Genomic DNA, 24,969 nt, shown 5'->3' with positions numbered 1-24,969 from the left:
CATCACCCTGAGACAGGATGGTCCTGATTTATTATGAAGGTGAAAGAAGGCAGAAACCTGTTTTATATGTGAGTCAGAGGACAGATCCTGGTCAGAAATAACTCCAAGGTTCCTCACTGTAGAACTAGAAGCCAAGGAAACACCATCTATAGCCATATATATATATATATATATATATAACCATAGATATAATCATAACTATATAACAGGACAGTTTCTCCCTGAAGCGCTCAGGTCCAAAGAGAACAACTACAGTTTTGTCTGAATTTAGAAGCAGAAAGTTCTGAGTCATCCAGGTCTTTATGTCTTTAAGACAGGCTTGTAGTCTGACCAACCTGTAGGTTTCATCTGGTTTCATAGATAAGTACAGCTGAGTATCATCAGCATAACAATGGAACTTTATGCCATGCTGTCTGATAATGTTACCTAATGGAAGCATGTATAAAGTAAAAAGAATCGGTCCAAGCACAGAACCCTGAGGAACTCCATGACTTACTCTGGTGTGTGAGGAAGATTCTTCATTTACAAGAACAAACTGGAATCTATCAGATAAATATGACTTAAACCAGCCTAATGCAGTTCCTTTAATCCCAGTAACATGTTCAAGTCTCTGTAACAGAATGCTGTGATCGATCGGATCAAATGCAGCTCTGAGATCCAACAGGACAAGCACAGAACCCTGAGGTTCTGTTTACATCTCCTGACTCGACTCATGCTGTGTAACAGGTGTTCAGCTCAGTGTTTTTTTAAATGTAAAACACAACAAGTGTCATCTCAGGGCACTTCGAAGTCTAATTCATTCAATTCCAAATTGGTCCAATTCAATCATAAGCAGTTAAAAACGTTTCCTCGCCATGTAACCCAACAGGTTTCACTGGAACTTATCTGTGATCCAATCCCCATCCTGAGCTGCACGAGGCGACTGTGGAGAGAAAAAACTCCTTTTAACAGGAAGAAACCTCCATCAGAACTGGCAGCTGGTTCCACAGAGAGGGGCCTGATAACTGAAGGCTCTGCCTCCCATTCTGCTTTTAGGGGCCTGATAACTGAAGGCTCTGCCTCCCATTCTGCTTTTAGGGGCCTGATAACTGAAGGCTCTGCCTCCCATTCTGCTTTTAGGGGCCTGATAACTGAAGGCTCTGCCTCCCGTTCTGCTTTTAGGGGCCTGATAACTGAAGGCTCTGCCTCCCATTCTGCTTTTAGGGGCCTGATAACTGAAGGCTCTGCCTCCCATTCTGCTTTTAGGGGCCTGATAACTGAAGGCTCTGCCTCCCATTCTGCTTTTAGGGGCCTGATAACTGAAGGCTCTGCCTCCCATTCTGCTTTTAGGGGCCTGATAACTGAAGGCTCTGCCTCCCATTCTGCTTTTAGGGGCCTGATAACTGAAGGCTCTGCCTCCCGTTCTGCTTTTAGGGGCCTGATAACTGAAGGCTCTGCCTCCCATTCTGCTTTTAGGGGCCTGATAACTGAAGGCTCTGCCTCCCATTCTGCTTTTAGAAACTCTGGGAACCACAACTAAGTAACTGTCCAGAGTTCAGATAAGATTGTCCTTTCTTAGTCCCACAGTGGGGAAATTCACAATGTTACAGCAAGACAAAAATGGTCATATACATAATTTTATGTTTGTGGATGTGCAGAAATTGTGTTGTATTGGTTATAAAAAAAGTAAAAAACAAGATACCATATTCAAAATGGAATGAATCACTTTTGCAGCCAGAATATATACAAAGGGAATAAGTAAGGATTGATAGAGCCCACAGTCAACATGTAGATGGATTCATAATGAAGAGCTCTGTGTGCCGTTGGGACCCATTTCTTCTTCTGTGAAACCACCAAACTGCAGTCAGTTTCCTGTTTGTTGGTTGATTTCTGTTCTAAACTGCAGAAACACCACAAACACTTTCCTGTTTGTAGACCTGTGCACCTTTTATATTTACAGCAGCTTTTTTGGAAAGTCCTAGTTAGTAGAAAAAGCTTCAGCTGAAAGAGTCACTGTGTGGTTGCTCCCCCAAAACTAACAAACAACAGCAGCAACAAGAGGCAGCAGCTCAGGTACGTTTGCTTTAATTTATTTTACTTAGAGTAATTACAGAGGTTCTACCATGAGAGCTCAGAGTCGGTCTGATGAACGATAACCAGCTTCATGTGTCTGGGACATATTTCTGTACAAGAACAACATTTCTGACCATCTTATGTATGTTTAGCAATGAAGTTACTCTGAAAGGCTTTACTTTGGCCTGCAGCAGTACCAGAAGCTCAGATAAAGACTCTTTATTGAATAAATCATCGCCACATCCATCATGAATGTCATTTTGTACTCTAAAGACAGACGGACAGAATCAATTCAATTCAGTTTTATTTCTATTGCACCAAATTACAACAAATGTCATCTCAAGGCACTTCAATAATACAGTCCAATTCAAGCCAATTAAATCCAATTAATTAATTTAAAAATAATCCATTTAATTCATATAGAACCAATTCAAAAATAATATCCCAGTTAAGGAAACCAACAGATTACACAGAAACTTGTCTTGAGTCCAATCTCCCGTCCTGAGCCTGAGGGACTGTGGAAAGGAACGACTCCCTTTAACAGGAAGAAACCTCTGGCAGAACCAGAACCAGGAAGAAACCTCTGGCAGAACCAGAACCAGGAAGGGTGGCCATCCGCCTCGACCAGCTGGGGTTTGAGAAGACAGAAAAGAGGGAAAAGAGGGGGGAAAAACACCATAACGCCATTCAAAGGATACCTGTTGGAACAGGGAAACACAAGTTAATAACCACAATAATGTCACATGGACATAATATCATTTGATAAATTAAACAGGAGGAAAAAGAGAGCAAAGTGTGGAAAGGTGTGACAGATGAGGTCCCCCAGCAGGCTGGGCCTATAGCAGCAGAACTATGGGATGTTTCAGGCTCACCTGAGCCATCCCTAACTATAAGCTTTATCAGAAAGGAAAGTTTCAGCCTGATCTTAAAGGTAGAGAGGGTGTCTGCTTCCTGAAGCCAAACTGGCAGCTGGTTCCACAGAGAGGGGCTGTTTTGGAGAAAAGAGTAGTCGGACTCATCGTGTCAGCCTCTCATGGGGAGTTTATTGATCAGACCGTCACAGAGACATGTACATTTCAGCATACATGGAAATTCCCAATGACCTCAGTTTGTGACTTTCCATAATATTCAGTGTGTGAGTGGCCCAAACCCAATCTGTCTGGGGACGCTGCTGCGTCTTCATCATTATCCAGACAGGGTTCATTCTGACCTCAGCAACATGTTATTGGAGCAGAGTAAAGGCTTTGCTCTCCCACAGCACATGGTGCCTCTGAAAAAGACCGCTCTCCATTAAGATACACGAATCAAGGGTCGATCCAGGCCACTTAACATCAAAAATGTTCACATTTGCATCAAAAACACCCTCAGAAACAACTTTCTTTCTACTGACAAACACAATGGCAGCGGCCACACCGGGCATGTCTGCAAACGCCATAAAGTTGGCTTTGATCTTGTGTAGTTGCTGCTTGTCCAAAGGAAACCGGGTAAACTGTTGTATGATAGGTGTTCCAGGGTTGATGCTTTGGTTTAAGGCGGCTGACCGACGGTTGTATTCCTGCTGCTAAATATCTAGTGTTGCCAAACATTTTGTCTCCGGACTGATCAGGTTATTTCTATTAGTATTTGCATCCCACACTAACTCCACCACAAGTTTTATACCCTCACGGTTTAGCCTATATCTCTTCATTAAATCGCAGTCCTCCATTGTCTCCAATACATTTCGTCTCGCTGCAGCCATTTTCTGATTCTTTGTGAAAAGGTCTTACTGAGTTGGGAGTACTCTCGAGGACTTTTAAGCTCTCCTAGAGTCGGGTGCTACTTTTAGCCCTAAGATCCTTTGTGAATACAGCCACTGATGTCCTAAAATCCTGTTAACAGGGAGACGGTGGCGCCCTCCTCTCCTCTGAGAGGCAAATTGCAGAGGATCCAGTGTGTGTTCAGGCAAAATCAGAGCAGTTTCTCTGAAGTTTTCATTCGAACTGAAATCAGGGCGACTGGCCTGAAATCATTCAGGATCTCAGCTGGATTTGGGGACGGTACAGCAGAAGGTTGGGAACAGGTTGAGTTTGACAAAGACGGGTCAGAGGAAACTGAAAGGAGCTTCATGTGGAAACGTTGGCGCCACCTTGTGGCTGTTTCCTGATTGAGCTGAATGCTGTCACACCACGAGCTGCTGGTCTCAGATCAGTTCTGCTCCTGCTCTGCTTGGCGCTCCTCACAGTGACGGTTTTGTCAGAAATCAGGTGTAGTGACCCAGTTTAGGACCTTTTGGTGGTAAAAAGCAGATTTTTTTTCCTCTCCAATAAGAAACAGACAAACAGATGATTTTATTTTATTTGTCACATACATAGTTATAAATGTTCTCTGATCTGCACATTAGACTGGCTTAAAGAATAAAAGTTAAAGTTAACATTTCAAATGTTAAAAGTTAAAGTTTTCAGAATTTTAACAGCAGTACAAAAGATAAACAAGTTAAAAAAACAAAGAAAAAACTTAAAATGAAGGTGAATGTAAGGTTCAAAATGAACTGTATGAACAGCAGATGATTCCAGCTTGTAAACCGAAGAATGAAATCATTGATCTTATTTAGCCTGTACCTTGTTTTTGCAGTGCTCTGAATCATGGGTAATGCTCTTAAGGTGGGTCAGGACTTCGCTGGCACCACAATGATTCAGGATGAGGACTCAGAATCTGTGCTCCTGGACCAGCTCTCAGAACTGTCAGAGGTGGAGCTCTGTAGGGTCCACTGGTGTCTCAGCCAGAACCCACTGCAGGACTTCCCACCCATCCCCCAACGTTGGCTCCGGTCTGCCGATGCCTTCAGTACCACCAAAACCATGATGTGGTGCTACGAGGAGGAAGGAGCTCTGACGGTGCTTCATGCTGCCCTGACCCAGCTGGGCCTAGAGGCTCAAGTGCTCCATGTCCACCACAAAAACCCGCCAAGACCCAGACCTGTTCCTAAACTGGCACCGAACTTTGTGAGGACTTTCCGTAGGAGGTTGATAAGCAGGATCCAGAAACTGGACGCTGTCCTAGATACTCTCCAGAAGGAAGGTATCCTGAATGCAGCAAACAGGGAGGCACTCAGCATCTATGCACTTTCCAAAGACAAAAACCGAGCTCTGGTGGACCTGGTTCTGAGGAAGGGACAAGAAGCCCAGGAGAAGTTCTGCCAGGCTCTTAGTCAATCAGAACCATTTATGCTGCAAGAGCTGCAGAATGATCCAATCAGGAACAAGGTTTGTACTTTTACAGAGATCAAAAACAACCATCCTGATCCGTGTTGTAATCAAAGTGAAGACATGATGTCATCAGCTGTCCTGCTTTTATGTTCCAGAATTCCCCCGAAACACCAGATTTCATGTTGGAGTGTCTGGTCTCAGATGAACTCAGATGTTTCCAGTGGTTGGCTAAAAATCACATGATACCAGAAAGTCAGTCTCAGATTGGTGTAAATCCCCTGAAGGACGCAGATAGACAGATGACGCAGGGACTCCTGGAAAAGGAAGTTGGACTTGAACAGGCTGCAAGCATTACTGAGAAGATCGTACTGAAAATTGTCCCGGCACTACGTATGTCCACACAGCCTGAGTCATGCTAACAGCCACTGATCTAAGCTACACAAACCTTTTATTGGACTATCCTCTGTGTGGAAACAGAGTTACACAGAGATGGAACAACTTTATCTATTTATTTGAACTGATGTTCATCAGGTAATGTGATGATGTCATCTTGCTGCAGGTGCCTGTCTGCCAGAAGATGAAGTGATGTCACAGAACTCCCCAGACATCGGAATGAATACACATGCACCAGTGGTGAGAACATGTCACAATATTCTGATATGAACCTGGTTAAAATGTATAAACTGCATATTCACAGCAGTATATTTATTTATTCCAAGGAGAGAACATGGGTGAGGTTTGTCCACACTGACTTCCACATTTCAATTATTTACCATCATCCATCCATCAGTTCAATTCAATTCAATTTATATAGTGCCAAATTACAGCAAAAGTCATCTCAGGGCATTTCAAAGATACAGTCCAATTCAAACCAATTACAATCCAATTAATTGTAATACAATCAAATCTGATAATTAAATTCAAAATTAGTCCAATTTGTACATACAAAGCCAATTTAAAAAAAAGATTCCAGCTAAGGAAACCAACAGATTAACTGAATCTTATCTGTGATCCTGAGCTGCACGAGGCGACTGTGGAGAGAAAAAACTCCCTTTAACAGGAAGAAACCTCCATCAGAACCAGAACCAGGAAGAAACCTCCATCAGAACCAGAACCAGGAAGGGTCCATCTGCCTGGACCAGCTGGGGCTGAGAGGACAGGAAAGAGGGGACAACAAGCAGCGTAACACCAGGCCAGAGACACCTGCTGAGAGAGAGAAACACAAGTTAATGACAGCAATGATGTCATCTGTACATGGAGGGAGGAGAGGTGCATCATGGGAGCTCCCCCAGCAGGCTGGGCCTATAGCAGCAGAACTATGGGATGTTTCAGGCTCACCTGAGCCATCCCTAACTATAAGCTTTATCAGAAAGGAAAGTTTCAGCCTGATCTTAAAGGTAGAGAGGGTGTCTGCTTCCTGAAGCTAAACTGGCCATCCGTCCATCCATCCATCCATCCATCCATCCATCCATCCATCCATCCATCATCCATCATTCATCATCATCCCTCTTGATTTTCAGTAGATATCTGATGACAATTTAAATAAAATAAATAAATAACCTGGAGGTATATTTCCAAGTCACAGTGGTGCAGTCAGCTGTATGAAACAATGAAAACGATAATATCTCTGAGCATTAAACTCTGCATGCGTTCAGCTTTGTGAGGCGAAGACTATTTGAGTATATACTGTACTTCAGATCAACCTTTCAGTATCTGAGTTTATTTGTTTGACAACCCTACTGGAACCCGCCATCTCTTGTCTATATCTGGAACTTCTGTCCCTAAAGGTTAATTTAAGACTGATAGACAGAGAACACCTTCAGGAACAGTCAGAAACACTTTCTCCAGACTCACATATGGTTCGGCAGTCTCTGTATTTAGGAGCTAGGCAGTAGGTCTGGTGTGTTTATGGGATTAACAGCAAACCAGATGATTTATCAGTCAGGATACAGGAGGGAGGACTATGAGACGTGACCCAGTTCTGAAGATATACTTGCTTACGGAGCTTCATCAAATTACAGAGATCCACATGAAGATGGGATTGTCCTGCTGAACCCAAACACTGAACTTTCATACTCAGTGACTGTTAACACATGCAGCATAATGGCATCAAACACGTCCATCCAAACGAACAGACATTCCTCCCCTCTCCCAGCAGGAAGATATTTGAAATTTAGTTCTTCTCAAAAGACATAAACATCGTGTACATTTATCTACTTTAATTAATGCATTTGTCTCACAACTGCATTAATTATCCCGCTGGACCCAGGAGTTTTGTTATGACGTACAGACATAAAGTTGAAGCAGTGCACACTTACTTTGTGGTATTTTGTGGTATTCTTGGAGCATCAAACAGGATTATACAGCATCCCTGAACTAATAGCCTGGTCATAGTGAACCAGAACACCTGTACGTTTGTGTTTCATAGTAAAAGGAAACCACTTTACTACGTGCATGCGTCAGTTCCCGTAAACATGTATTTTAACAAAGATCGCCAACAAAGACCGCCCAACAACATTCAGGGCCTGAAGGAACTATGGGCAACTTTGCTGCAGGTTGGGTCAGTAACCCTCAGCGGCCTCAAAGGTCCAAACAGCAAACTGAGCTTTGTAAGCCTCCTCCTTCATCCCAAGGACTCCCTATAAGGCAAGCAGCCACCACCGGGTTCACGGACTGAAGAGCATCAATCACCTTACAGCCACAGATCGCCAAATCAGCCATGGAGGCCGGTTTGGGACTCAATATTCCCTTCCAGAGAAACTCTGCTGGAGGTAGGATCTGGACATCTCCTGGACCAGGGCCAGCTGTCGATCCTGTTCAGCGTCCTGGTGCCAGGTGCGTTTTATGCTCCAACATGGCACTGATTAAAGACAAAGTAAACTCCAGCATAAGTGCAGAGAGAGGAGCTACGAATCAGCCCAACCTACTCCCCCAGGGCGAGTCCTCAGTTCAGAAACATCCTTAAACAGGGGACTGCTGCGGGAAAGAAGCCACTTAGGAACAAAAACCCAAGTAAAACTCAAATGTGGTCTTTGATTGGACACAAACATCAGAGCAACTCAGGATGATGTCATTACAGTTTTTCAACCTATGACCATGAGTTAAACATCCATCTGGACCTCATGTTGTCCCATTTAGAAAGTGGTCTGAACGTTGCCATTCAGCCTTTGTGATGATAACTGATGGCTGGTTGACTGACCTCCTGTTTTCTCTTTTTAGGTTGAGATCACACCTGAAGTCCACGAGGACAACAGCATGTTCAGGTAACACAGTCGGTCTGAGATGTTGCTTCTTCTTGTTGCTTATTGTCCTTTTTGTGTTCATTGATCCATTAGGTTGCATTGCTCGCGGCCCGGTGCGTTCCGCTGCAGCCTGACTGGTCTGGTGTTGGAGGGTTCTGGTGATGTGGTCTACAGCACGGTCCCCTGGGATGTGGACTTCCTGTCCAGGAAAGGCCTGAGGCCGGCGGGGCCTCTGTTCAGGTTCACCCTACTGACAGGAAGCTTCCACAGACTCCACCTGCCCCACTGCCAGGTGCTCCCAGGTCAGTGATTCTGTGTGGACTACAGCCACCTGTAACCACACCACAGCTGGCCCCAGTACGGGCCCCAGTACTGGCCCCAGTACGGGCCCCAGTACTGGCCCCAGTACTGGCCCCAGTACTGGCCCCAGTACGGGCCCCAGTACGGGCCCCAGTACGGGCCCCAGTACTGGCCCCAGTACTGGCCCCAGTACGGGCCCCAGTACTGGCCCCAGTACGGGCCCCAGTACGGGCCCCAGTACGGGCCCCAGTACTGGCCCCAGTACTGGCCCCAGTACTGGCCCACTTTTATGTCCTGGTTTGATGTTTCTGGGAAAAGATTGATCGGAAGGCGGAGCTTCTATATGTGTTGATCTTTTACCTGGAGATCATCAGTTGCCATGGTGATACACCTCTGGATTAAGTGAACCAGCTTCATGACCCTGAGAGTCCAGATGTGAACCTGAGCCATAAACATATTCAATAGATGATTAATTGTGATGTCATGTGATCAGGGATCAATGACACCTGCTTTTTTGCAGGTCGTCATCAGCACTTCCTGTCTGTAGCTCACATCACGGGGGACTCTATGGACGTCATCTCAGCTGGTCACGTGACAATCAGTCATGTGATCGTCGACATCACCAGCTTCTCATGTTTTGGTCTAACTACGGCAGCTGGTTCTGGTGGAGCGATCAGTGGCCTGGTGCTGCTCTTTTCTCCGCCCACAAACTCCTCCATCTTTGTTCTCCTTCTGCCGAGGAACATTTGCCTCCTACAGGTAACAGGCCCCGGCTCCTGGGAGAGTTCCAGAGCTCCTGCCCCCTGAGGTAGTCCCAGATGCCCCGCCCCTTGCCCGTTAGAACACCTGTCAGCTTCATTATTGAATTTTTAATTGGTATTTTCAACAGGTTAAAATCTTCTTCATCTGTTTGTTAAAGACTACAAAACAACACTGGAGAAATTTGTGAACCTCAAGAATAAGAGCTTCTGACTTTTGTAATGCACCTTTATGGCCTGAAACTGCCCTAAGGCCCCCTAGGAGGCTAAAATACCTGATGTCTGATTGTTCGCCTCGGTGTCTCACCTGTCGGTGCAGGTGAGAAAGGAGTGGAGGCGACGGATCGCGGCTGAGTATGTGGAGGCGATACCAGACTGCCAACTGATCCCCAACCAGACATATCAAATGACCGGAGACCCCATCACCGTCATCCAGCCGAAGGTGCAGCTCCATCCTGCTTCTATTCCTGCAGAAACTTCTCATCATCAGCTGAAAAATCTGTTTGTTGTTCTGCTTTCAGACCTCAAAGTTTGAGAACTTCACAGACTACAACAACTTCCTGCCTTCATTCGAGGTGAAGCTGCCGGCTGATGTCACCACCCTGAGTCTGCAGCTGAGGAGTATTGTGGCTCCATCCCGTCTGCTTGGATGGCTGTTCAGCCCCACTTACTGTGAAGTTTGGACCCGTGTCGTCCATCTGAGAGGTGACTGCAGAGGTACACATGAGCAGCATGTCACTCGACTCCAGTCCTCATTTCTTCCCGTTTCCTTCCAAGCAGCCAGACTTAATGTAATCTTTAAAGTGGTCCTGATCAATAGTTCTCCAGGCTTTCTGAAGGGCTTTCAAAGTTTGGACATTTTCTGCTTTTCAATTAATTTTCAGTCCAGTCCTTGTACCTGATCATTTTTAGATGTGTTTTTTCTTTGTTCAGCCACTTAACTCTGACCTTTGAACCCTTCAGGCAGAAAAAAGGCTCCTAACTCAAGGGATAAACCAGTGTTGTGTCGACACAGAACAGACAACTTAGCAAAGAAGCCATTTTAAACTGGATCTTTAGGCACTTTGTTACCAGCAGCCTGTCACAAAGACACATCATTTGTTCCCATTTCTTTAGCTGCATCTATGAAAAACAGCAAAGAAAACACAGTTTGACAGACAGAAAATAGGATTTCTGCAGCAACAAGGTGATTCCCAAAGAGCTATTAGCTGAAAACTTGGCATATCTCAGCATGGTGTGCAGTGTGTCCTTAAAACATTTGAGGAAACTGGACAAGTGGAGGACAAAAGAAGAAGTGTCAGGCCTAAAAAACTATCTCCAGCAGATGAACAGGATCTGAAAGTGATGTCCTTAAGAAAGAGGAAAAAATCCAGCTGTGACCTGACAGGACCTGAGAGATGCATCTGGACCTTCAGCTGATCCATCTACTGTTGGCCCAAGCCTCATCAGAAATGGGCTCCATGGAAGGGTGGCTGTCAAGAAGCCGTTCTTAAGGAAGGGAAACAGGGAGAAAAGGCTGAGCTGTGCCAAATGACACAAGAAGTGGACTGAAAATCAGTGGCAACAGGTCTTATGGAGGGATGAATCCTCCCCAGAGCCCGGACCTCAACATTATTGAAGCAGTGTGGGATCATCTGACAGAGAACGGAACAAAAGGCAGCCCACATCCAAAGAAGAGCTTTGGGATGTCCTTCAAGAAGCCTGGAGAACTATTCCTGAAGACTCCTTAAAGAAATGACAGAAAGCTTGTCTCAGAGGGTTCAGGCTGTGTTGGAGAATAAAGGAGCTCAGACCAGATAAAGCTGCTTAGAATTGTACAAACTCTGGTTCTGCCTTATAGTCTGTATTTATGTTTCAATAAATCACTGCAACTGTTTCCTGTTTTACTAGAAATACAGAAAGAAAGGCTGGATCAGGACTTTTTAATAGTACTGTAAGTCAATGTTATACCACTCTATACCATGGTCTCTGCTCACCTGTCACAGGTACACCTGTTAAACTTTATATCAAAGATAATAGCTAATCAAACAGTTACATAGCAGTCGAGCAGCTGAAGTTCAAAGTTACTCACACACTTGTACATTTGTATGCATTTACATACTAAATGTGCTCCTTCACACTGAAGAGTTTCAGCCTGGTCTCTGCAGGATTGGCGTCGGCATCGGTGGATGTGACCCAACAGCTTTTCCACATCATGACCCACCTCACCTCGGAGGAGCTGAAAATCTTCCAGCACTTCCTAACTCTCAGCACCAATCCCATCCCCATCAGTCGGCTGGAGGCCGCAGACAGAACCAGAACCGTGACTTTGATGGTCCAGCAGTACCACCCTGAGGGGGCCAAGCTGGTCACCGAGGAGATCCTGAGGAAGATGAAGCACAACCAGCTGGCTGACGACCTGGAGAGGAACTGATCAGCTGTTTTATTTCCCATTCACTGAACATGTGTACGATGTTGTTGCTTCATTTTTTTTGTGATTAATATTCATGTTGAAGTCACATTTTACGTGTGAATGAAACCATGTGAGACTTTTTTAATGAATACGAAGACAAGAGGTTTTGTTTGATCAGACCTTCACTTCTGTTTTAATTTCCTTCTCCTAAAAAGAAAATGAGATGACCAAGAACAGAAACACACAGTCCCTGAATGCCTCGTGGCTCCTTAGTACAGAAGGGTCAGTGAACGCCTCAAAGGTAAAGAGGAAGACCTTGATCAGACCTGCAGAAGAACTTCTTGCTACAGTTTCCATTGATATTATCTGCTGGATCATGTGTTCACATCAGTGACTTCTGTTTTTTAAGCTCTTATTTATATTTCGGGTGTTTTATATTCTCTTTTTGTTTTGCACCAAGGAATGCATTTAAATTTCGTTGTATTTATTTACAATGACAAAGCTATTCAGATTTATCCTCCATCTGTGCATTCTTGCTTTGGTTGGCTTAGTTTTAACGTTATCTTTAGCATTAGCTTTAGCAGTAGCTTTAGTTTATATTATTTAAGTGCCTTGAGATAAAATTTGTTGTAATTTGGCGCTATATAAATAAAACTGAATTGAATTAAATTGAATTTAGTTGTACTGGTATGTATTCATTACTCAGAAGAACTCGGGTATGGTTCTGGGTCCCCAATTCTTTCTGATTTACTTAAAAAAAATGTACACAAACATCTCTTATGCAGCTTTACTTAACTTTCTGTCTTCATTAAGATGTTTTTGGAGAGCAGATTTCCATTAAAATTCCTCTGAAGCTGTCATCTAATTAATTCTCTTGTATGTTCATGATATTTTATGTTATTCATTATTAGGGTTAAAGGAATGGAAACATCTTGTAATAGAGTACCAACTGAAAGGGAACCCTTGAACTAAAGTGCCCTTTAAATCTTAATTATGTGATGGAGTTCATGCAATTTATGTTTACGCTTTTATCCAAAGCGACTTACTGGTAGGGTAAGGGGGTCTTACCCTACAGGAGGTAACACCTTTCATGCAGGGGATTTGAACCCAGGTCACATGAAAGGTGGCAGTCTTACGCCTACACTATCCAGTCCACCAATTTAAACTGAGACAAGAATTTGGGTTAAAAATCTAACTGATTCATCCAGTCAAGACAGATAACCGCTCTTCCTGCCTCTGGTTCTGGTTCTGGTTCTGGTTCTGATGGAGGTTTCTTCCTGTTAAAAGGAGTTTTTTCTCTCCACAGTCGTCTCGTGCAGCTCAGGACGGGGATTGGATCAGAGAGAAGTTTCAGTGCAATTTGTTGGTTTCCTTTTTATGAAAACAACTAAAATGAACTGGACTCATTTGGATTGAACTGGATTATAATAATTTATGTGTAAAACTTGTTTAAAGTGGACAAGATGACATTTGTTTCCATATAAATGGAATTCCATATAAAAGTTTGTGTTTGGCAGAAAAAGTTCCTGAATTTTTCTCCTAATTCACTGAATTAAATCCTTTAAAAACACAATTAGTCTTTATCTGAGCAAACAACAGCAATAGTCTCTTCTAAACCATCAACTTGTATTTTAGACCCAATCCCAACCAGACTGTTCAAGGAGGTTTTCCCCTTAATCAATACTTCCATTTTGGATCTGATCAATCTGTCTTTGTTGACAGGATATGTACCTCAGACTTTTAAGGTTGCTGTAATTAAACCTTTACTTAAAAAACCTACTCTTGATTCAGAAGTGTTGGCTAATTATCGACCTATATCCAATCTTTGTGATCATTTACATAGAAATAATCAGTTTGAAGAGTTTCAGTCAGGATTCAGAGTGCATCATAGCACAGGTGAGCCTGAAACATCCCATAGTTCTGCTGCTATAGGCCCAGCCTGCTGGGGGAGCTCCCATGATGCACCTCTCCTCCCTCCATGTACAGATGACATCATTGCTGTCATTAACTTGTGTTTCTCTCTCTCAGCAGGTGTCTCTGGCCTGGTGTTACGCTGCTTGTTGTCCCCTCTTTCCTGTCCTCTCAGCCCCAGCTGGTCCAGGCAGATGGACCCTTCCTGGTTCTGGTTCTGATGGAGGTTTCTTCCTGGTTCTGGTTCTGATGGAGGTTTCTTCCTGTTAAAGGGAGTTTTTTCTCTCCACAGTCGCCTCCTGCAGCTCAGGACGGGGATTGGATCAGAGAGAAGATTCAGTTAATCTGTTGGTTTCCTGAGCTGGGAAACTTTTTGAACTGGCTCTGATTGAATGAATTGGACTAATTCTGAATTAAATTAATTGGATTTGATTGGATAATGATTACAATGAACTGAACTCCAACTGGCTTGAATTGGACTGTATTATTGAAGTGGCTTGAGATGAAATTTGCTGTAATTTGGCACTATATAAATAAAACTGAATTGAAATTGAATTGAATCAGGATTTCTTAACAGACTGAACATTGTCAGGACACAGAAACTCTAATTTTAATAAAAACAGCTTTAATAACGAGAACTTCTCGGATGGTAGATTCTGGTTCTGTCTAATCAGGTTCAGACATGCTGGAATTTGAGAAGAAAATCGATGAATTTTTCCCTCTCTGATGACTAAACTGACCGCTGTGTGCAGAGGGTCATGTGACGAGCATCACCTCCTCTGATTGGCCAGTCTGCTCTGGAGGGGCCGTACTTTGGATAGGACTTTGTGGGGTGGGTCGGTCATGGTGGTGACGCACTTCATGTTGGGAGGGATGGTGGCTCTGGGCAGAGCTCTTGTTGCTGCCACAGTGGCTGAAGAGTATGTTACCGTGGGAACCGGTTTAGAGAGCGTGGTCTGGATCTCTGCCCGCCGCACCAGCGCCACCCTGAGCTTCTCCCTCATCTGTTCGATTTGTTGTTGCAGCTCCTGCAGCTCCCCGGGCTGAGGGGGGGCTATATTTACAGGGGGCGGGGTCATTGCATCAGAGGGTGGGGATGTGATGGTAGGAGGGTCTACAGGTGCAGGGGAGGTGGGAGGGAGGGAGAGACTGGTAAATGAAGCTGGGCCTCCGTTCTCACACAGCTGGCTGGTTGGCCCCGCCCTCAGCTTGGCAGGCCCCTCATTTTTAGCCCCGCCTCCTTTAGCATCACAAGCAGTGAGTCGGGAGAGCAGGCGGCGGGTGTTCAGGGTCTCCAGGTTAAAGTGGACTCGTTTGAAGTCTCGGGCATCTGGAGAAGCTGCAGTGGCTGGGGGCCCCGAGGGGGTCTTCTGCAGATTACAGCTGAACAGGAAAAGAGAAAGAAGAAGGCAGTGATTCCAGGTTCAGACCTTTAACACCTTTAAGAGCCCCCCAACCCAGAATAAAACAGCTGAAAGACCCACATTTACATCATTTAACAGACATGTTTTATCTGAATTATCCCCTGAATTAAGGCATCTTCGTGTTCAAAATGTTCCAGTAAACTGATGAATGAAATAAACGCCGTATCAGTGATGCCGTTAGCTCACAGCTAACAGGAAGTGTTTGGCTGTTAGCTCATGCAGCTAACAGGAAGTGTTTGGCCGTTAGCTCACAGCTAACAGGAAGTGTTTGGCTGTTAGCTCACAGCTAACAGGAAGTGTTTGGCTGTTAGCTCACAGCTAACAGGAAGTGTTTAGGCTGTTAGCTCACAGCTAACAAGAAGAGTTTGGCTGTTAGCTCACAGCTAACAGGAAGTGTTTGGCTGTTAGCTCATGCAGCTAACAGGAAGTGTTTGGCTGTTAGCTCATGCAGCTAACAGGAAGTGTTTGGCTGTTAGCTCATGCAGCTAACAGGAAGTGTTTGGCTGTTAGCTCACAGCTAACAGGAAGTGTTTGGCTGTTAGCTCATGCAGCTAACAGGAAGTGTTTGGCTGTTAGCTCATGCAGCTAACAGGAAGTGTTTGGCTGTTAGCTCATGCAGCTAACAGGAAGTGTTTGGGTGTTAGCTCATGCAGCTAACAGGAAGTGTTTGGGTGTTAGCTCATGCAGCTAACAGGAAGTGTTTGGGTGTTAGCTCATGCAGCTAACAGGAAGTGTTTGCATGGAAGATGTTTGGGTGAAATTTAGAGAAAATTAATCAAAATATTTAACAAGAGAAGATGTTTGGGTCAGATCTTTGATGAAGGTTCAGAGGGTGAGTGACGGGTCTGCGAGGGCGGGGACCTGATGCTGATAATAAGGAAAAGGTGGAGGTAGGTGGGGCTCGGGGGGGTCTGAATGGAAACCTGTGTGTCAGCAGTGATGAGGACTGGGTTTCTCTGAATACTGATGAAGTGAACCGGGGGGTCAGACACTCTGATGAGGAGACAGATGTGACAGATGCTGAGCTGCTGTTCCTCCTCCTAACTGATGATTTCTGGACTCTGAGAACAGATGAAACTAACAGATATGAACCCCAGTTCTTGGCCACTCAGACACTGAAGAATCAGGATCTGATTAAAGACATTTTACTGATTTTCTCTTGTTTTTATGTGGATAAAATGACAGAAAAACATGAAAGAGATCAGAAGTTGGAACAGCTTTGATCGTAGTTGTGTTCAGAAAAGGATCAAAAAGGAATAAAGAAAAGAAAACCATGTGGAAATTTGTTCAAAATACAATGTTTACTACAAGTTGTGAGTCAGTGATGTCACCACAGATAAGGGTCTAAAATGACCAGTCAGTGAGTTTAATATTATTTTAACCAAACATTAAAATCAACTTCCTGATCAGGAAGGCTGGCCCCATTATTGGAGACTTTCTTGAGACATTTGAGGCTGTGATGGAGTGGAGAACACAGACCAAACTGTCATCCATCGTGGATAATCCTGACCAGCCTCTCCATCACGTCCAGGAGGCCACTCAGCTTCAGGAAATCCTTCCTGCCATCAGACTCCCCAACAGATCGCCTCTGTCTTACAGATCTGACTCATCTGTGTTCTAAGCACCTGCTCTGCACTCAGCGTCACCGTAGTTATTTAATATCTATAGATACAATGTCCATTTCCGCATATTTTTGTTCATAATTCTCTAGAGACTTTATTAATTGTTAATACTTCATTGAAATTGCCACTATTTTTTGTTCTTCTCTTATTGTTTTCATTGCTCTGTATGCTACTGTGGCGAAGACTTCTCCCAGCCTGGGATCAATAAAGTATATCTTTATTGAATTTGGACCAAAAGAACACAGAACTTAAACAGCCTGACAGGTAATGAACTGGTCTCTTATGGGGTGAAAAACGGTGTTTCTTTGTCTCGGTTCCACTTAATATATGTTTGTAACGCACACAGACTGGGATGTAGCCCTAAGACTGAGACAAACACCTGGACACCTGGTTACTGCAGCTAGATGAACTGCTGGATGCTTTTGGCGCTGTGACATTACCTTTTCTCACTCTCAGCTCGTTGTCTCTTCACGTCCTCGTAAGTCATGTTTAGAGCTCGATGGATTTTCTGTCAAACAAACATGAAAAACTCTGTCAGGAGGACAGGAAGGTGTTTCAAGATACGCTTTCAGCTCTAAACTGACCTGTGAGGTGTGCAGCCAGTATTTCAGGTTCTGACGGCGGCGGATGTGAGGCAGAATGAGCCGATAAAAACCATGTTCACCTGCGAGAGTCAGCAGAGCCCCGCCCACCCCGACACACAGCAGCACAAAGAGTCCTGAGAAGTGGCTGATGCCCATCTGAAGAGTCTGAAAGAGACAAAGAGCAGCCCGCAGTTCCCATCTGTTCCTGCAGATGTCAGTGTTCAACCAATCCATCCATCTTCTCCACCCACTTAATCCTACCCAGGGTGGTGGGGGGCTGGAGCCTCTCCCAGCTGTCATTGGCTGAGAGGTGGGTACCGTCGGGACCATTCCAGGGGTAACTAACTACAGTCTCACATGCACAGCTATGCAGCACATTTGGAATCAGTTTGAAGTGTCAGAATGTGAGCAGATTCATCTTCACACTGAATGATCTGAAACATTTCCAGATTAATTTGTGTGCACGCCCACATGCACATGCAGACTGACCTCAGTGACGGCGAACGCTCGATTTCCGCAGGGAACCACTTTATACCACTTGTCGTGCAGGAGGTCCATGTATCCATCAGACTTATATCTGCTGATGAACTCTGAGATGTTGGAGCTTAGCGGAGAGTTCTGAGGGAGGCCAATACCATAACCTGTCCACAGCAGACAGAAAACACCTCATCCACTGCATCACATGACAGGCCTGCACAGTTCTCTGGTAAAGTTACATCAACTTTAAAGCAACCAGGTTCCTGTAAAAACAGAACCGTCTGGTACCTTAATGCCTGTTCAAATATAAACTGATGCGTTTTTGTCTCGGTGGCAGCAAAAAGTTAAAACCTGAACTCTGATATTTGAGTGAAAGCAGCGAGTGAAGAATAGTGTGAGAGTAAGAAGCAGTTTGTTAAACTGAAGGTCTGTACTGCGATTCTTCTGCAGAATGACAGGAACTTTGCTCTCAGGCTGCAGTTATCAGGCCCCTAAAAGCAGAATGGGAGGCAGAGCCTTCAGTTATCAGGCCCCTAAAAGCAGAATGGGAGGCAGAGCCTTCAGTTATCAGGCCCCTAAAAGCAGAATGGGAGGCAGAGCCTTCAGTTATCAGGCCCCTAAAAGCAGAATGGGAGGCAGAGCCTTCAGTTATCAGGCCCCTAAAAGCAGAATGGGAGGCAGAGCCTTCAGTTATCAGGCCCCTAAAAGCAGAATGGGGGGCAGAGCCTTCAGTTATCAGGCCCCTAAAAGCAGAATGGGAGGCAGAGCCTTCAGTTATCAGGCCCCTAAAAGCAGAATGGGAGGCAGAGCCTTCAGTTATCAGGCCCCTAAAAGCAGAATGGGAGGCAGAGCCTTCAGTTATCAGGCCCCTAAAAGCAGAATGGGAGGCAGAGCCTTCAGTTATCAGGCCCCTAAAAGCAGAATGGGAGGCAGAGCCTTCAGTTATCAGGCCCCTAAAAGCAGAATGGGAGGCAGAGCCTTCAGTTATCAGGCCCCTAAAAGCAGAATGGGAGGCAGAGCCTTCAGTTATCAGGCCCCTAAAAGCAGAATGGGAGGCAGAGCCTTCAGTTATCAGGCCCCTAAAAGCAGAATGGGAGGCAGAGCCTTCAGCTATCAGGCCCCTAAAAGCAGAATGGGAGGCAGAGCCTTCAGTTATCAGGCCCCTAAAAGCAGAATGGGAGGCAGAGCCTTCAGTTATCAGGCCCCTAAAAGCAGAATGGGAGGCAGAGCCTTCAGTTATCAGGCCCCTAAAAGCAGAATGGGAGGCAGAGCCTTCAGTTATCAGGCCCCTAAAAGCAGAATGGGAGGCAGAGCCTTCAGTTATAAGGCCCCTAAAAGCAGAATGGGAGGCAGAGCCTTCAGTTATCAGGCCCCTAAAAGCAGAATGGGAGGCAGAGCCTTCAGTTATCAGGCCCCTAAAAGTAGAATGGGAGGCAGAGCCTTCAGTTATCAGGCCCCTAAAAGCAGAATGGGAGGCAGAGCCTTCAGTTATCAGGCCCCTAAAAGCAGAATGGGAGGCAGAGCCTTCAGTTATCAGGCCCCTAAAAGCAGAACGGGAGGCAGAGCCTTCAGTTATCAGGCCCCTAAAAGCAGAACGGGAGGCAGAGCCTTCAGCTATCAGGCCCCTAAAAGCAGAATGGGAGGCAGAGCCTTCAGTTATCAGGCCCCTAAAAGCAGAATGGGAGGCAGAGCCTTCAGTTATCAGGCCCCTAAAAGCAGAATGGGAGGCAGAGCCTTCAGTTATCAGGCCCCTAAAAGCAGAATGGGAGGCAGAGCCTTCAGTTATCAGGCCCCTAAAAGCAGAATGGGAGGCAGAGCCTTCAGTTATCAGGCCCCTAAAAGCAGAATGGGAGGCAGAGCCTTCAGTTATCAGGCCCCTAAAAGCAGAATGGGAGGCAGAGCCTTCAGTTATCAGGCCCCTAAAAGCAGAATGGGAGGCAGAGCCTTCAGTTATCAGGCCCCTAAAAGCAGAATGGGAGGCAGAGCCTTCAGTTATCAGGCCCCTAAAAGCAGAATGGGAGGCAGAGCCTTCAGTTATCAGGCCCCTAAAAGCAGAATGGGAGGCAGAGCCTTCAGTTATCAGGCCCCTCTCTGTGGAACCAGCTGCCAGTTTGGCTTCAGGAAGCAGACACCCTCTCTACCTTTAAGATCAGGCTGAAACTTTCCTTTCTGGTAAAGCTTATAGTTAGGGATGGCTCAGGTGAGCCTGAAACATCCCATAGTTCTGCTGCTATAGGCCCAGCCTGCTGGGGGAGCTCCCATGATGCACCTCTCCTCCCTCCATGTACAGATGACATCATTGCTGTCATTAACTTGTGTTTCTCTCTCTCAGCAGGTGTCTCTGGCCTGGTGTTACGCTGCTTGTTGTCCCCTCTTTCCTGTCCTCTCAGCCCCAGCTGGTCCAGGCAGATGGACCCTTCCTGGTTCTGGTTCTGATGGAGGTTTCTTCCTGGTTCTGGTTCTGATGGAGTTTTTTCTCTCTACAGTCGCCTCGTGCAGCTCAGGCTCAGAATTGGATTAAAGAGAAGTGTCAATGCAATTTGTTGGTTTCCTTAGCTAGGCTACTTTTTAATTGTCTCTGAATTGGACTAATTCTGAATTTCATGCATTGGATTGAATTGGAAAAGTAATTTGGTGCTATATAGATAATACTGAACTGAAACGAACATGATAATATTGATCTGAGCTGATAAAATATAACTATACTGACTGTAGACTGTTTTCTCTACAAGTTTTATTAAAAGCCTAAAAGCCTATTACCTTCACCTTTGAGTTGAATTAAACTGCCAGAAATAAGACTATAAACTCAAAATGAATAACTGATTATGTATATAAGTCTTCTATTGATATCATGATATCATATTTGTGAGGGCTTTGGGCCACAATGATAAAGTGTGGTGGAAATAAGAAATCGTGACAGCTGTAACTCAGCTGTTCATGAGAGTGAGACACAGAACCGAAGCCAGGCTGGCTCAGACATAATCTGGATTAACAAGGTCTGCACCAGATGAGAGACGGTGTCACTCTGTAGTAACACAAACTATCCCAGTGAGAGGAGATGGAGCAGAGGATCTGTACCTTCTTCAGTTCTAAAGTTTTACATGTCGAGACATAATTAAACAAAAAGAATTGTCTCACCAGGTGTTAAAATTAGGTAAATAAGACCTCAGATGAGCAATAATGGCTAACCAACTGTGGTGGTTGGCAAATGAAAAAAAGAAGACAGTGATAGATGAATGGATTACAGCTGACAGCAACATCCAGAAGCAGTAGCATGAGAAGCTTTAAAAATAGCAAGGGCTGAAGGAGGAAGTTGAAAAGATGTTGGGAGAGAGCTGTGGTAATCGGAGCTGTGACCCTCAAACTGGGAGAGTGGCTCCAACAGATCCCAGGAACAACGTCATGGATCCAGAATAGTAAACTTGTAGCAACATGTATGATATGTTGAGCTGGAGTTTCATATTTCATACATGTGGGTTATATAAGATTATCTGAGCTTTGAGGTGACTACCTGCCTGAATCAGTAATCTCTTCGGGGAACTGGCCGTGGATCGCAGTGCAGACTCTGCTCTGACTGCAGAGGAAGCAGCTTTAGACTCTTAACTCTTCATCTTTACGCCTGTTCCGACTGCTTGGTGGCGGGTGATGATGAAACTTCATGAAAGACTTTAAAAACAAAAAACTAAAGGCTGGGTGGAAGTAAACTGAAGATATTCATGTTTATCCTCACTGGGACCCGGCGAACCAGAAAACCTCCAAACGTCCTCACAGAGAGAGAAAAACCACACAGAAACACTCTTACCTTCAATGGCAAATGGCTTCCCGACAGTCGCCAGTTTACAGTCTGCATCGATGGACACCTCGTAATCCAGGAGGGCTTTGTCCATGATAAAGGCATCGAGCTGAGGAGGATCTGCCCTTCAGCGCAGAACAACATATGCAGATAATATGCAATTAGTGGGCAAAATAATTTCAATCAAAATTATGACTTTTATTATGTTGCCCTTTTTTTTTTTTGCAATTTAAAAAAAAAAAATCCGATAGATCATTGACACCATGTGGCCAAAATGTGGAAATTGTGAACACTCAAGGCTGTTTCTAATTAGGAAGCTGAAGAACTTTACGGTCAGTAAAGTGTGAGCTTCATTCAGAGCTTTTAATGTTTCTGCATGACATGAACACCAGAATTTATCCAGCAGAGATGAGCTGAAACAGGCTGTGAAACAACAGAATAGGGTACAGATTAATCATGATTTAATTCCTTCCTCAAAGATCGTGCCTCTGGTTCCTCGAGGTCTTTGTTTTAGATTAAATCAAATAGTGAGCATGCAATGTCGATACTTCTTCTTTAGTAGTGAAGAAAGCTTTTAGGTGAGCTGTGAAATGTCTGTAAGAACCTAAAAGATGTCCAGCTCACCTTATTCAGCCCTGATGATCACCTATGTTCCCTCATGTTAGTGTCAGCTGTTCAGGTTACAGAGGAACCTGCAGAATGTGCTGCTTTGAAACTAATCTGTTGGTGTTTTTATCTCATCCAAACAACAGAGAGCAGCTCACAGCTGATCCGGTTACAGAACCAGTAGAACCTCAGCTCTACTGTTGAATCAGAGCAGAACCAGCACCTGGTGTCTTCTCTTACTTGAGGGTGGCGACTCCCTCGGGTGTTGTTGGTTCGTTGAAGCGTCTCATGTAGTCGTGCGTCTCTGGAAAACTCTTCTTCATGTAGTCCTCGGCGCTGCTCTCTCTGACCGTCCCAAAGCGAAAGCCCTGCGACGGGTGGTGCAGCTGGACGCCCAGAGCAGTGAAAGAACAACAAGCGTCATGTTTTGGGTTTTCTGTCATGATTACAGTTTTTGTTTTCATGTTTTAGGTTCATATTTAGTCAATAGTTTTCCCCTCAGTCACTTTTGCTCATCAGTTCACTCAAGTCACCTGTGCTTCCCCCTCAGCTGCACTCCATCACCTCCCTTCAGTATTTGGTTTCCCAGTTTCCCCAGTTTCCCCTTCCACTTTGCCAGATCCTCACCATCATTCGTGTTGTCAGGTTGGTCTTTAATTGTTCTTGTTCACAGTCATGTTCCATAGTCATTGTCAGTTTTGTCATAGTTGAAGCCATGTTTTGTTGGTTTTCATGATCATAGTTAATTTTTAGTGATCCGGCTCAGCAGCGCCTTTTGTTTGTCTAAATAAATCAAGTTTTTCTTGATAAATATCTGCATCCGGATCCTCCTAACCTCCGAACCCTAACCTGTTGTGACAAGAAGAATGAAAGTACTTTATCCTGCTGCCTGGGAAAAAATAAAATAAAAGAAATCAATTAATTTCAAGTATTTGATGCTAACACACTTCAGATGACTGAAACAACATTTAATGAACACATCAAACAAACTTAAAAATACCTAAAAATATGAGGGAATATTAGACTAATTCCTGATGCCTGTAAAAACATTTAGTGTTAAAACTGTGAAACGGCTACAGAATGTCAGTCTCTGCACATTAAAACTAAAAGGCTAATCACACACAGACGGACATCCAATTAAAGCCCTGAGAGCTTTCAACAGCCCTGGCTGTGCAAACACTCGCATTAAAGTATAATTAGGTGATCCACAGAACAAACTTAATCTTCAAGTACCAGAACAAGAAATACAGAGTGAATGAATAAAGAGTCTGTAGAGAGTCTGACTTCACAAAGAAACTAATCTGATTTGATACAGAATTATTTAATCATTACATCACCTTCACTGTCTGACACAAAACTGTCTAAATTCAACCTGAATCTACTAAACACAGAATAGTCTGCGGCTCTGCTCAGCTTTTGGCCCGTTTCAGTGTAATTGAGTTCTGAGAGTGTTTCCTGCAGCCTGTGCAGGAGGAAGAGGTTAATCCCCGAGGATATTTCCTGGTTCTGAGTCCATTTGCATAAAAACGCGAGTTAAACAAATCAATCATAACAATAAAATTAATACAAACGTGAATCGCAACTACAGATTATAAGCATGTGAATCGTAACGATAGCGCATGCAAACATGAATTGTTATGACAAAGCAGATGAACGTGAACCGTAACAACGGGCAAATGCACATGAGGCGCCTTTGCCTTTAATTATTCTGTGACTGATCAGGTAATTCCATTATTCCCCGCTGATTACGATGAGGATTTTGCTCTTCCACTTCCATAAATGTGACTGATAGCTTTGAGGTGACACAGCTATACTACAACCAGCAGCTCCTTTCTGCTGATTTTATATTTCTTTTATGTGACACTTCACTCTAACTTCATTTAACAGTCGAACAAGATGTGCTGACAGTTAGATGAAGCAGACGTTGCAGCAATGACCAGAACAGCTACGTGGCCTCTTCCTGGTTTCCAGCAGCTTCCAGCAACCGCTGACAGTTTAGCTGAAAGCCAGCAGATTAAACTGTGACGCCACTCTACGCACAACCAGTACCACCGCCAGGCTCTCAGATTAAACATGGAGCAAGGACAAAAGATTCATTTAAAATGTTTATTATATCAAAGTGAGAAACAGAAACATGAAGTCTGAGGGAGACGGGTTGAAATCTGATCCCACTGCCTCACCTTGGCATCATGGATCCCTGAGACTTCCTCAAAGGTCTTCTCACCCACCATAACAGCAGCAAGGTTGGCAGTGTAGCTGGACAGCACCAGCAGGCAGAAGATGGCCCACAGGTTCATCAGGAAGCGACCCGTCCAGCACTTGGGTGTCTTTGAGGAGACGGTGCGACCGAACAGAATTGCATAGCACAGATTGAGAGCTGAGGAGTAAGAGAACACCCTGACCCTGTTGCGTCCGTGTGGCGTCATACCGAATGGACTCTTCCACTCATACAGCGTCAGAAAGAGTGCCGTGATATGTAAAGCCAGGAAGATGCCCACCCACATGGACCAGTGCAGGGGCCACATGAAGGCCCCGATGGGGGCCGCTGTATCCTTGCTGCGCACCAGGATGCCCAGGCTGGTGGAGAAAAAAGGTGAGGTGAAGTCAATCACCCGGCTGCGGG

The 24,969-nt window shown here is 44.7% G+C and overlaps 2 protein-coding genes across 2 annotated transcripts in view; one reads left to right on the top strand and one right to left on the bottom strand.

The window, feature by feature from the left end:
* Positions 1-40: 40 nt before the first annotated feature.
* LOC140311431 (uncharacterized) lies at positions 41-12,611 on the top strand. The gene is made up of 10 exons (XM_072388800.1): positions 41-2,052; positions 4,663-5,294; positions 5,393-5,627; positions 5,797-5,870; positions 8,457-8,500; positions 8,573-8,781; positions 9,300-9,538; positions 9,857-9,979; positions 10,059-10,254; positions 11,685-12,611. Exons 2-10 carry the CDS (start codon positions 4,674-4,676, stop codon positions 11,948-11,950), a joined length of 2,007 nt encoding a protein of 668 aa, XP_072244901.1. The 5' UTR covers positions 41-2,052; positions 4,663-4,673; the 3' UTR covers positions 11,951-12,611.
* Positions 12,612-14,455: 1,844 nt separating this feature from the next.
* Positions 14,456-24,969, bottom strand: part of grin3bb (glutamate receptor, ionotropic, N-methyl-D-aspartate 3Bb) — a 44,102-nt gene continuing 33,588 nt past the window's right edge. Inside the window, exons 3-9 of the mRNA XM_072388799.1 lie at positions 24,527-24,969; positions 22,587-22,732; positions 21,750-21,865; positions 17,960-18,111; positions 17,471-17,635; positions 17,327-17,394; positions 14,456-15,223 (exon numbers count right to left, since the gene is read on the bottom strand). The exon at positions 24,527-24,969 is cut by the window's right edge and continues 650 nt beyond it. Of these exons, the coding sequence (XP_072244900.1) occupies positions 14,611-15,223; positions 17,327-17,394; positions 17,471-17,635; positions 17,960-18,111; positions 21,750-21,865; positions 22,587-22,732; positions 24,527-24,969 (1,703 nt within the window). The 3' untranslated portion in view covers positions 14,456-14,610. The remainder of the gene's footprint in view (positions 15,224-17,326; positions 17,395-17,470; positions 17,636-17,959; positions 18,112-21,749; positions 21,866-22,586; positions 22,733-24,526) is intronic.

The sequence above is a fragment of the Leuresthes tenuis genome, unplaced genomic scaffold (genome assembly GCF_036924035.1).
Source record: "Leuresthes tenuis unplaced genomic scaffold, fLeuTen1.0.hap1 SCAF_7, whole genome shotgun sequence".
Classification (NCBI taxonomy): Eukaryota; Metazoa; Chordata; class Actinopteri; order Atheriniformes; family Atherinopsidae; genus Leuresthes; species Leuresthes tenuis.
The sequence above is the reverse complement of the archived record's forward strand: the minus strand, read 5'-3'. Positions and strand labels throughout refer to the sequence as shown.